This window comes from Anser cygnoides, chromosome 25, assembly GCF_040182565.1.
Source record: "Anser cygnoides isolate HZ-2024a breed goose chromosome 25, Taihu_goose_T2T_genome, whole genome shotgun sequence".
NCBI lineage: Eukaryota > Metazoa > Chordata > Aves > Anseriformes > Anatidae > Anser > Anser cygnoides.
The window spans coordinates 1,498,960-1,511,410 of record NC_089897.1 but is presented as its reverse complement, the minus strand read 5'-3'; the positions used below and the strand labels follow the sequence as shown (position 1 = coordinate 1,511,410).

Genomic DNA, 12,451 nt, shown 5'->3' with positions numbered 1-12,451 from the left:
GGTACAGGGGAGACCCTTTCCACTCATTTATACTCCTCATCTCAAAAACAAAAAAAAAGCCATCTATAATAGCAGAAAGGGTAATTTTGGGTGAACTGCTCACGACCTCCAAAAAGAATGAGTAGCACAAGAGAATTCCATCAGACCACAGCACGAGGCAGTCACTCACGGCAGAAAACTGAAACAAGAGTGGGGACGAGCACTCCTTACCAGAATCCGTGAGCATCACAAAGCCATCGCTGCCATCGCTGTCCACGGACAGCCCGTCCTCGGGACCACTCCCATCCACGGACGTGGTGTCAAAGGAGTGCTGGGACGCTGTCCTCTTCATGGAGAAGAAACGCATTCGGCTGCTGCCACCCCCACCTGGAGTCACTGCTCCTTCTTCTGCCTTGGGCAAAGAATCCCTACAAAATAAATAAATAAATAAAGGCAAACAGCTTAGTCTCAGGATTATACAGATATTATGCAGGCTTTAGCGTCCTTATATCAATCCCCAAGAGATGAAGGTCTAACCTCTCTCTGGCCCAAACGGCACACAGAGAAAGGGAGCAGTTGGCCTGCACCTCCCCTCCGTCCCGGCAGCCTTGCTGCTGCTGCTGCGAGGCACGGGAGGATGCTCCACTCACTTGGCTGGGGGGAGAGAGAGCATTTTCTGCATGGTGGAGGTCATCTTCTCCCGGCTCAAGCTCAGAGCGTCTTTTGTTATAGACATGGCTTCTTTGGTGAGGTCCATAGTCACATGCAGAGCTTCCTTGGTGGCATCCTTTGTGATATGCAGCGCGCTAGACAACTCCACCTCTAGGTTCTTCAAAGGGATGAGTTCTGCCTGGCCGTTGAGAGCGATGTTTCCTCTCCCCAAGGGCTGGACGTCCGAGGTTGGGCTAGAAGGGAGGGCAGGAGGGCTCTGAGGATGACTGCTGGGCTCTTCTGGTCTTTCTGTAACCAGGGCTTCCACAGCTTCACGTGCTTCCTCTATCAGACCTTTCTCCTCCACGCTTTTACTTTGCGGAGTTGTAGTCAGAGCTCCATCGCTTGCAGATCTTTGGAGCCTCTCCAGTGGCGCGCTGGTTACGTTGGTACCTGTGTTTTCAATCTCACTGTCCTCTGGGACCTTTGAGGTCCCACATATTCCCTTCTCGGAACCGGTCTCAGATTTCTGCTCCTTCTCTTCAGCTGCCAGCCCCTCCTTGCTGTCTGAGGGCGAGAGCTCCGACTCGATCAGGCTCGTTGTGTCTGAGTCGAGGGATCTGGGTTCCAGGCAGGAGCCTGGAGCGGGGTTCATGAGCAGAGCCACTTCGGCACTGTGAAACAGAACTCCCACAGAGGCAGACATGGGATCTAAAGGAGACCCAGTCACCTCCTGGGTATCCTGGGCCAGCTGCTCCTGTAGCGTTTGCAGAACTTCTTTCATCCTGAGCAGCACCAAGTATTGGTAGTGGTTGAGCCGAACTTTGACATGAACAGATGACGACAAAAGCACGTGGATATCAGCAGAGGCTTCCAGCTCTTTATCATCTACTCCATCATCAATTTCACGCTCAGACTCTCCCAAGACATCCATCGTCTCTGCGACCTTGTAGACATTCTTCAGATCCTGGTCAGTCCTTGATCTTTGGCAAACCCCATGCTCTCTGGAGAGGTTTTCATTCTTGGAGTGATTGCTGAAACTGGCAGAAGGCTTGATTTTTATATCAGAGGCAGACGATTCTTTTCGTTTAGATAACTGAGCTTGCCCCCATCTCTTGGGAAGACAGGCCCAAATGGAGAGGGGAAATGGGTCGATAAAGCTAAGGGCTCTGCCCTTAGAGCTCTCAGCACCCTCGAAGTCCAGGGAAAGCTCAGTGAAATTCATAGACCACAGATCTTCAGAGGCAGAGATTTTGCGCAATGGCTGGGGAAAACCCGTATGCTTCTGAGGTCTGTCATCCACCTCGTATGCATGGCGCAAGAAGAGGGTGTGGAGGAGGCTGAAGTTGTCCTGAGACCTCGGGAACTGGCTGTAGCTGGAGTGGAAGAATTCTGAACTGGCAAATTTACGGAAGAGGCTCTGGAGGTCCTGGCAGCTGCAGAAGGGAGCGTGGCGGGTGTTGGTGGCAGTCATCTCCGTCGCACGGATGCAGAGCGTCTGCGGACGGTCCTGGTGGTCAGTGACTTTCTTCTCCACAGGGATGTTGAGCTATGAGGAAGAGAAAGACACTACAAGTTAAGCAGCGAGAAGGGAAATTAGCAGAGGCCTATCCTGCTGCTTACACAGAAGACCAGTTGTGGAATATATAAATAATCGACAAGTCTTGGTCTCTACTAAAATCCCAAGAGCTGGACTAGACTCTCAGCTCATCCTTACCTGAAAAATTAACAATCAGGGAAGAGAAATCAGACACAAGGAAATTTACCCTGAATTTTATTTCAGCTTCTTTTACCATCCACAGCTTGTGTAGCAGCTCAGCTCACAACTACACACTTAGATCTTTCTCTGCAAGTACTTACTACACGGTCAGGCCTTTAAGCCTTCACACAAAACTGCTATTGAGCAGTCAGTGGCAAACACCATCGGATGTCAATGCCACAGACTGTTGGTATCTTCTCCCTGGAATGAGTCAACGTGGTTTCCAAAGGGCAGAAAGCAACTTTTGGTTACCTGAGCCAGCAGTTTGTCCTTAAAACTGTTTTCATAAATACTGACTTGTTGAATAAATACTTGAATATTGAATACATTCATAAATACTGACTTGCCTGTCTACTCTGGACTAGAACTCAAGCACTTGTTTACTGCTCATAGATGAAAACAAAATTAACTCAAACAGTAGACAGACAAAAGATGGGGAAAGGGGGGAACTTCGTATGCTCAGCCTGGACTCCAGCTACGTCCTGGTCTCATGTTCCTTACACAACAATAAAGGGGAGGATGCTGAAGACTGAGAAAGGAAGGAAATGAACGGTACCTTCAGCCGGAAGCCATCCAGTCGGACGTCAATGTGCTCATCACGTTTGCCTGAGTCCTCCAGCTTGTAGATGGCTTTGAACTGCTCCAAGCTGCGATAAAGATCCAGACAGAAGAGGTTTATCCAGAGCATGCTTGCTGTATCCAGGGTAAGCATCAAACCATTCAGCTGTACATACAGGTTTGGGCATGGAACTAGAACAGAACAGAATCAAAATGGATTAATAATAGCAGAAAAGGCCTTTCAAGAGGTCTGCAGCTCAGCGTATAACCTGCACTGACAACACCAAAGAAAGGCAAACACACAAACACCAGGAAACTGAACAAAAATGGACACCTGTAGGAGCCTCAAGAAGGTTATCACACCTAAAGAATTAAAAGTTGACTGATTTTTTAAGAAACTTATGAAAGAAGGTGCTAACCTTGGTGTATTACCTGGAAAGTCCTGATTGTCTGGGAAGTAATACTCTGTGAATTCAATATGGATTGCAGAGACCTGATCAGGAAGGTTGAGGAATTTTCTACTACATGAAAGCAAGGTCGAAGGTTTCTTACTATGCTGACCAGCTGTAGAAACCTGAAAATACAAATGGCACGCAGCTGCGCAGAGCCCATGTTCGGCAAAATAAAGCATCCCAGTAACCCTGCTGTCTCCCATATTCAGTCTGTCTCATTTACACATCAAACACACTATGCTTTCAAGTAACAATAAAACTTTTTTCTACCTGCTAATATTGTCAACTCCTCTCCTTTGAGGGAATTCAGTTCTTCGTATCTTGTGTCACTGCTAGTAAGGCCCACAACAATCAGAATTAGGTGATGTGAACGAACAGAATTGGAATCTATTGTACCTTTCTTCAGGATTAACAGCGTGTTGCTAAATCCATTATAATACCTGGTACTGATTATGCTCTTACAATGGGTACAGGGTATCTGGATGTAGGGCCTGATCCACTCTAATGATCCTTTCTGTCGTGGGTCAGAAATATGAGGTAAGATGCTCCTCCTCTGTCAAAAATCCATATCCTCCCTAACTTCTCAAATGCATGAAATCTTTCATCCTGGGCTTGCCTATGAAAGTTTAGACATGAACACAGAGAGTGCAGAAACTCTGTAGTTATGCATGCAATTTCCTCTGAACATGAAAATTATCAGCAGTTCATACCAGGTTTAAAAGTTGTACACGCAACACAATAACAGCATTTGGGTTCCCTGGTTGCAGAGCTTTGATTTTCTTGGATTACACGGGATTTGCATGATTTATTTGCATCACATCAGATTAAATTTCTTTTGCAAAAAAAAAGGACATGGATGTCCACAGGCACTGCTCAAATCCCTACCTGGTGAACATCCAAGTCATCCACACGAACTACCACACAGCTGGATCGAAGCCGGTTCCAGGGAGGGTGCCGGAGTTGTGGCAAACTTGAAGGAGGTACACGGCCTTTCTCCAAGGGGCTTTTATGAGGACTTGGAGATGTATCTGTGGGGATGGAAAAGCAGAAGCAGCAGGGTTTTACTCATCTCCTTTGCAATAAACTTCACTATCAACCCCAACACGTATGTGCTTACACAGCAGAAATAGCAGCCCCAAAATTAGAAACAGATGGGCACAGTTAGGAGGAAAAAAAAACAAAAAAAACAACAAAAAAAAAACTTTAGTACTTGTAAAGGAAGACCATCAAAGACTGGCATGCCCCACAGCAACAGAACAACTTCCTCAGCTAGGCATTTAACTATTTCACTTATCCATTACATGCTCACTTACAGAAAAAAAAAAGATAAGTTAGGAAAGTGACTGCTGCAGCCTGTCCATTCTTGCTGCAGTATTATTCCAGTATGATATCCATCATCCTTTGCCACTAAGTTTATGATTTTTAGTGTGCTATGGATTTCTGCACAAATCTAGCTGCTAAGGGAACTAGAGATATCGCTGCCTGGGGAACAACTGTTACCATCTCCAGCTTTATCAGGAATTTAATCAAACATCGTTACCTGGTTTCCTTTTGAAGGGGGAAAGTGGAGTCTTGGCAAAGGCAGAGTCTGTTTCTTCGTAATGCTTCTCAATCTTGCTTTGAAATTCACTGACCAACCTTTTTGCCCACTGTCCCCGTGCTTCCATTGCCTCGCTGTACCTCACCCAATGCTTGCAGGCATCTCCTGCATGAAAGTAAACATCCTGGCTTTAAAATGAGGTTTCCAGATAAACACAACACTCCCGCTCCCCTTAAACCTACATAAATCTGGAAAGCATTCCCTTTAATTGATGCCACATTCAGGAATATGCAATATGCTGCATACTAAGCACTTGTGGAGCAAGAGCAGATTTCCAAACAACAGAGCTGGTCCTACCAGCCAGTGTTCCAAACACAAGTGTTGGGAAGAATGCCATGGTCACACTTTTTCTTGCTTCCTCTGTCAACCACAAACAGATTTTCTCCTGGGACACATCCTATAACCCTTTCAAACTGATTAGACACATGTAAGAACCAGATCCAGAGCTTAAGCAACCAAAAAGGAATCCAAAGTTCCATTTTTATGACTTATGACAGACAGAAACTTATTCCTTTCTTTGCAAATAACTTGTCAGTCATCCACCAAGAAATAAATCAGATTAACCCTGTCCGCAAGGATTTAAGTCCCAAGTCTTTTGCGTAGTCCTTTCTTCCTGTCCTGCCTAAAGCCATGGAGCATCGCTGTTCTTCAAATTGTTTCTATCTCCCTTCTCAAGCTGGGAGGACACTCCCTTACCTGCCCTATGGAAAGGATAATAGTCAAAAGCCATCCTCCTGAAGGTCAGCTGCATAGCACCGCCCAGCATCCCGTGCTTCAAAGTGCCTGTGAGAAACAAAACAAAGAAAATTACAATCAGCTCTGTAGTCCAAACCCTGACTCAGGATAATTCAGAACAATGCTCATTTGATTGCCATCCCTGATGGTTACCATGGCTAGCATGAGCGTATCTTAAGAAGTTGTATCAAAATCTTGTCCTAGGCAAGGAACAGGACAACCAAATGTAACAGGGCAACAGTTTATACTGTAAGAACCAGACCTATAATCTCAAATGCCAAATTACAAGGCCCCATTGCTTTCCAGGCTCCTGTCAATTACACTTTTCACTGCAATAACCAGCGCTTGTTTTCTGAACACTTGCTAGTATGGCCAGTGAAATAAAGACAACAAAACCATGCCAAGATGTTAATAACAGCAGCTCAGGAGACAACAATACACAAGCCAGTTCAAAAAAAAAAACAAGAAAAAAAGAATAGTGATGATGTGGGAGGGGGATTTATTTATTTTTTCTTTAGCAGGAAGATGTATTGAAACAAACTGTACAACTGGATCAGAGATGTCTGTGCAGAGAAAGGGATGGAGGTGGGGAAGGAAATTTACCTCGTAAGAGAGAAAAGATAGTCAAAAACCTCTATTCTCTATTAAAATATATTATCTAGGAGTAAAACAGACACTAATTAACAAAGCCTTACTTGAAAAAAAAGGGGTAGGCAGTGGAATGGCAAATAATTCTTGCAACTATGCTACTTTGCAGATCCTGGACATTGTAAAAACAAACATTTTTTCCACCAAGAGGAATAATCACACTTAATTCCCCTTGGTCAATACCACATTGTTCCTGTAGCATAACCTCTGATCCTTCACTAAATACGGGATTATTTTTTCCCCCTGCAGTGTCCTCCTGACGCTGCTCTCAGTTACCTGACTCTCGAGTGTGGCTGTCATCACAAATGTGCAGATCCAGGCGTGAGATGAGGAGGTGGTATGACGACTCTTTCATGTCATGCTTATCAAAGTATTGACCAATGCTGCTTGCATTCGGGCTGACTCCAAATGGCTGAGACCAGGACTGCTGGGTACTTGGAGCAGGCGGTGTGATCTGTTAGAGAAGAAACAGCTTGCTAAGAAATGATAGAAGGCTAAAGAGGTGGTGGTGGGGAAAGTTAGAATTAAAAACAACTCATGCAGTCCTCCAGACTGCGGGGCACCAATTTAAGGAAATCCAGTGGGGAGTCTGGAAATCTGGATCCTTTCCTGCGTTGTCATGAGCAAAACTCTTTGTCTGTGGTTCTGCCTCCTCTCTATCAAGCCACTGTTAGCTTGTCTTGGAAGATGATGTAAGACTCTGAGATGAAAAATGGCAAAGTATTCCTGATCTCCCCTCTATGTAATCTCAGTGCAATAAGCACATAGCCCTCCTTCCCCAGAGTTTCCATCACCATTCAGAGGAGCGATACTCTTCTTCCCTCATGCTCCCTTCCTCTGAAAACACCTTTTGTCCTCTGCCCTACGTATGTAACGATTACTCAGCACAGGAGTTTGGAAACAAAGTGGTAAGGGAAGTACAAGGTTACTGGTTGTTTTAAGGTTCTCACAGACTGCTAAGCTGTATGTAAACCAAAGAACAAATGAGAACAAATGAAACAAAGAACAAATAAGAAAAGAAAAAAAGAAAAAAAAACAAAAAAACAAGAGTTCTCTCCAGAGTGTTAGGCAGGAAAAAAGAATCCCTGACAACAACAGTGAAATTGGATGCTGATATTTTCCCTGGAGCATCAGAGCTCACTATGATTTTACGTCATAATATATTACATCAGAGCCCCTTCCCCCAAGCCTATGCAGACTGCCATTCAGGGGCAGAAAAGTTCATTTCTAGAACATATTTATTTCTTATTACCAAACCAAATACCTGTGGGATCCTCTGCAACTTTCTATATGCCATCCCAATCTGGAAAGCCACACAACTTACCACTCTCCTTAGACAGAATCTAGCCCATGACTATTTAAGAACATTCTCTGATGCTTAGTGGCAACAAATTCAACTCCTTTGGTCATTTCTTTACTCAAAAATAGCCCACAATCTATGTGATGCTGACCAAGGAAGCCTAACAGTTCTCACCAGGGAGATGCTCTGAGAGTGTGGGCCAGATGACAAGCAGACAGAAACTGTCTCTTGCACCTTGTCTTTTCCTTTTTCCTGGCAAGCCAACGTCCAAATCATGCCTTACTCACCTGTACAGACTCTGGTGCCAAGCTTTTCCTCTGCTGGGCAGACTTCTCCATGGCTTCACTCAGAGACTCTGCATACTTCATCATTGCTTTCAGCTGAGAGTCTGTCAGCACCCAGAGAAGGTCATCAAGAAGAAACATCAGCTTCGATGCCACCACATTGCAATCTTTGGTCTGAAATGGCAAGAAGGTGTCAGGGACTGTAAGAATTGCTCACAATACACTTTTCTCGTAATACACAGAAGCTGCAGCAGAAACAAGAGGTGCTGCTCTGAAACTCATTCAAGAGAGGGATTAATTCATCTGGTGGATGTCTGCAATATCTCATCTGAGAAGGAAAGTAGTCAATGCTACTTTCAATGAGAAATTGCTCACCATTAAGAAAAAAATAGCTTTTTTTTTTGCATCTATTCCTCATCACATTTCCACTGTCAGGTAAAAATAAGGCTAGCAGGCTTTAAGCTCCCTATAAAGAGATGACAGATCTCCTTAGGATGAGAAAATGGATTTTAAAATTTGCTCCACACATATTATTCTCCCCTGGGACATAAACTGCTCTGACATTTGGTGAAGAACACAGCTATTTCCAACAGAAAACAGAGCGGTATAGCAGCTTGGACTCAGTATTTGTGAAGGAAAAGAACCATTGCTGAGGGATGTGGGAGGAAATATGCATCATCATTGCACCAGGCAGTGAGAAGGTATCCTTCAAAGCATGGGTGAAACACTCACTCTTCTCTTAAGAGAGATCTGGATCCTCCCCTGGTTGGTAATGAGTCTCAGAGGAGTAGTAACAGGATCCTGATCACCATTGTCGGTGGCATCTGCTTCTATCCGAAGTGTCTGCCAGGTGAGTTCTTTGAATGTCAAAACCTACCCAGAAAGACGAAAATGCTGAGGTTTTCATCAACTTCAAGGGTTACACTGAACCTTTTAAAAATGTGGAACGAAACAAGGCCACGGATAATCATTCAACATGCTTTTCCTCTGTGGTCCCTGTACAAAAACATCATCATGCCCCAGGTAATATCTAACCTCCTCTCTCACACTGAGACCAAAATAAATAAACAAACAAACAAACAAATAAATAAAACAGACAAACCACATGGGCATTCAGAGCTTCTCCAGTTTCATTCTCACAGGAGCTCAGAGAAAGCTCTGAACCCAAGTCAGCTCTCAGCACCTCTGCTCCAGCACCAGTTAAAGTTTAGGAGAATTCAGACACCTGCCCCATACCCCAGAGCACCGGGACAGCCCAGAGTGCCACCTTTCTGGGCACATTATGACGGGTGACATACGAGGACTCTTTACCTCTCCTCTCTGCGGATCTGTAATGCGGGTGAGTCGCAAGTCGCTCTGCTGCCAGTTGGGGTTGACGCTGTAGCCTTGGAGCTGCCATAGCTCAAAAGAAGCATGGAAGGCCTTGGAGTGAATCTTGATAGTGATGGAATTGACAACAATAAACATCCCCTCGACGACCTTTTCAGCAAAGCCATATTCACTGCAAAGAGAAGGTCCTTTAAGTCACCATTTGTTATGGCAAAAGGCCCAGGTAGATTCCAAGGCTTATAAGCAATATTAGAACCTCTAAAACCTGAATCCAGAGTGGTCAGTGGGTAACTGTCGAGAACAACAGCCTCCCATACCCCAGCACGTCAGAAAGAAATCCCAGGGCTCGGGGGACTGACCTTTGACCTGCAGCAAGAGCAATGGGAGACTGTCCGTTGGGTGGCCGAGGCTCTTCACATGTTCGCATCTCTACCTCCACTTTATCCAGGTACTACAGAAACGGAACAGACGATCAATAAATACGAGACCAAGCCTCAAGCCCAGCCTGACAACCTCAAGTCTGAGACTCAAGGACAGGCACAACCAAGCTGCGCAGCCTCATGTCTCTCCAACAGTCTCACGTGCCAAAGCTCTCACATCAATGCCAGATTTGTTGGGTAATCTGAATCCCCAGAAGTGGGGGGAGAACAAACAACAACGAGCAGGCATAAGGCTGCCCTGGATGTCACTGAAAGCTCAGCCCAGCTCTATCCTGCAGTGAAATGAGGGTCTCGTGGGAGGTCACTCATCTCCTAACAGGGCTGTTCTCAGAATTCTCCTTCCCCTGGGTGCTAAGGGCCTGGAGGCTTTAGGTCAGATTAAAATTTAATCATGCACTTCACAGTTTCCCTTCCCAGAATTTTTGTCAAGTAGGAGGGATTAAAAAGGGTTTGGAAGAAAAGGAATGAACAAGAAAGAAACATTACCAGGCAGATTGGGTGCGTTTTCAGTTTTGTCCACTGGATCTGAAACAGTAAAGTCGAGGTTAGAAGAGTTACCTTCGCACTGGAAAGTTTAGGAGATATCAGTGAACCATTTGAGCTCGAAGTTCTGCTCTGAGAAATGACCACAGGGACAGTCCATCGTGTCCCACTGAATCCCGCTCAAACAGGCTCATGCAGACAAGTGAAAAGACATTCCAGCTGCCAGCTCCATAAAGCCAGCACAGCTTTTGGATCCAGCACATCATCACAAGTAATAGACGTTCAGCAGGTCAAATCCTAATTTTTCCTATTCCTTTATGGAAAATGTTCTTGTCCTTAAAACATTTGGAACTAATTGCTGCTGTCATTAGAAATCAGCTGTGCACAAACCAATAAGATCCTACTTTATTTTCTTACAGCAATAATTATTCTGCAGTTCTTGTAGGAGGGAGAACAAGTGTTTGGTACTAAATTAAGCAGATCTGACTCTAAAAACAGATAGAACAGATCAGATGAGTAAGACAGGCTCGTTTTTGTTGTCACTTGGCAGAGTAGAACCAGATTTTTTTCATAGCAAGTCTCTTCCATACACAAAAAAACTTTTGCATTCACATAACGCAACTCTGGTTAGTACCAACTGAGATTAAATAGTCTGGCATTTCATATCAACTGAAAAAAAAATCAATTTTGTGCTCTAAAAAGCATAAGGAGGAAAATTTGTAGGAGGGTTCAGTGTGCAAAAGCGCAACTGTAAGTGCGTGCACAATTTCAGCAATTATGCACGTAAATGGTCAACGGTGGGCTGAACGAGTGCAGAGTGTGCAGCTTTTCACATGCACCATTCACGTATCTCTTAAGAATTGCGTTTTCAACAATTAAGACTTAAGTTCAATGTATTTTACAATACCTCACAGCATAATTAGGCTTTCAGATAACTGCACTCCATTTCTCTCTGCTTCCTATTCCTGTTGGAGGTCTGTGTTACTTCCTTAGCATTAAAAAAATAAGTCAGTGGGGATCAGGGAAGACGCAGAGAACTCCTCAGCTATCAAAATGACAGGAAAATGGAAGGGAATGACCAAACAGGAAGGTTTATAAAATCCTAAGGCAGTTGGAGATGATGAGCAGGGAGTAACTGTTCCCCATTTCTTGTAGAGAACAGTACCTACCAGGAGATTATCAACTAAAAATAGTATGCACAGGCTTGCTGCAAGCAACAGCAGACACACAGTTAGGCTGTGAGGTTCTCTGTCAGAGCATGCTCTGGGCGTTAAACAAGTAAGCGGATCCAAAAGGCGTTTGGACAAATTCCTAGAAATTCATCAGCAGGTATTACATACAAAGACCCCACGGCTGGCTTAAAAAGTCACACGCCATAAATCAGCCGAGGGGGAGAAAAGACCACAGCACACTTTCCCTGTGCTTCTCTCAGCATCCTCTAACCCCTGCTGCTGGCCACCAGGCAGAGTGCTCGGCAAGGAAAGCCTCGGTGAAACCGCTGGTGGCTCTCTCATAGTCCTCAATTAGCAAATGCCACGCCTGACACACAGGGTTTGAAGCGTGGGGACTGGATCCCATGGTGATCCTTTATCAGAAATCCCCAGATGACACATGGAAGCTGTCACTGGAAGGTCTCGTTTGTGTCTGGGGCCACGAGTGCAGCCTCCTCCGCTCACCCTGATGGACGCCTTGTTGCAGTAGACCCGGGTGATGGCGAGCCAGGTGGGCAGCTCCAGCACATTCTGCAGCACCTCCTCGTCCAGCTCCAGGTTGGTCAGCTGCCCCTGCCCCTTCAGCGTGCTCAGGTTGATTTTGTCTGGAGAGAGATTCTTCGTAAACCTACGAGAGAAGAAAAGAGAGACTCAGAAAACAATTGAAAGCAAAGCTGCTTAGACTAGAGGAGCCTTTTATAGAGGGATATTAAGTATAAAAATTTGCTTGCTTCTTTGTCAAACCTTTTCTGACATTTTTAGACCCAGAGCGTCTTGGTTTTTCCAGAAAAAAAAATGTCCTTACATTTTGACATTTGAAGGTTTTGTTCCTGCTTGCTTGTTTTAAACAAATTCACTAAACTGAAAATTCCATCTAAAGGCCCGGGAAGCTGTAAACCAGCGGAATTGCCTTAGGACAGAAACAAAACAAAACCGAAGCGAAACCACAACAGGACAACAACTTTACTACCCCAAAAAGTGTGATATCAGTGGTGAAAAGCGTTATTATCTAGAATATTTTT

At 44.8% G+C, this 12,451-nt stretch overlaps 1 protein-coding gene across 2 annotated transcripts in view; it reads right to left on the bottom strand.

Annotated features, from left to right (window-relative positions):
- The window catches only part of BLTP3A (bridge-like lipid transfer protein family member 3A), a 34,899-nt gene that overhangs the window by 8,862 nt on the left and 13,586 nt on the right, over positions 1–12,451 (bottom strand). The window contains exons 2-15 of one of the 2 annotated variants that reach the window (XM_048071059.2): positions 11,895–12,057; positions 10,222–10,260; positions 9,655–9,746; positions 9,278–9,467; positions 8,699–8,839; positions 7,970–8,140; positions 6,659–6,836; positions 5,696–5,782; positions 4,940–5,104; positions 4,285–4,427; positions 3,367–3,521; positions 2,946–3,036; positions 630–2,179; positions 211–407 (exon numbers count right to left, since the gene is read on the bottom strand). In XM_048071059.2, the coding sequence (XP_047927016.1) occupies positions 211–407; positions 630–2,179; positions 2,946–3,036; positions 3,367–3,521; positions 4,285–4,427; positions 4,940–5,104; positions 5,696–5,782; positions 6,659–6,836; positions 7,970–8,140; positions 8,699–8,839; positions 9,278–9,467; positions 9,655–9,746; positions 10,222–10,260; positions 11,895–12,057 (3,362 nt within the window). Of the gene's footprint in view, positions 1–210; positions 408–629; positions 2,180–2,945; positions 3,140–3,366; positions 3,522–4,284; positions 4,428–4,939; positions 5,105–5,695; positions 5,783–6,658; positions 6,837–7,969; positions 8,141–8,698; positions 8,840–9,277; positions 9,468–9,654; positions 9,747–10,221; positions 10,261–11,894; positions 12,058–12,451 lie in introns of both variants that reach the window. The other variant, XM_048071058.2, reaches the window with a different exon arrangement.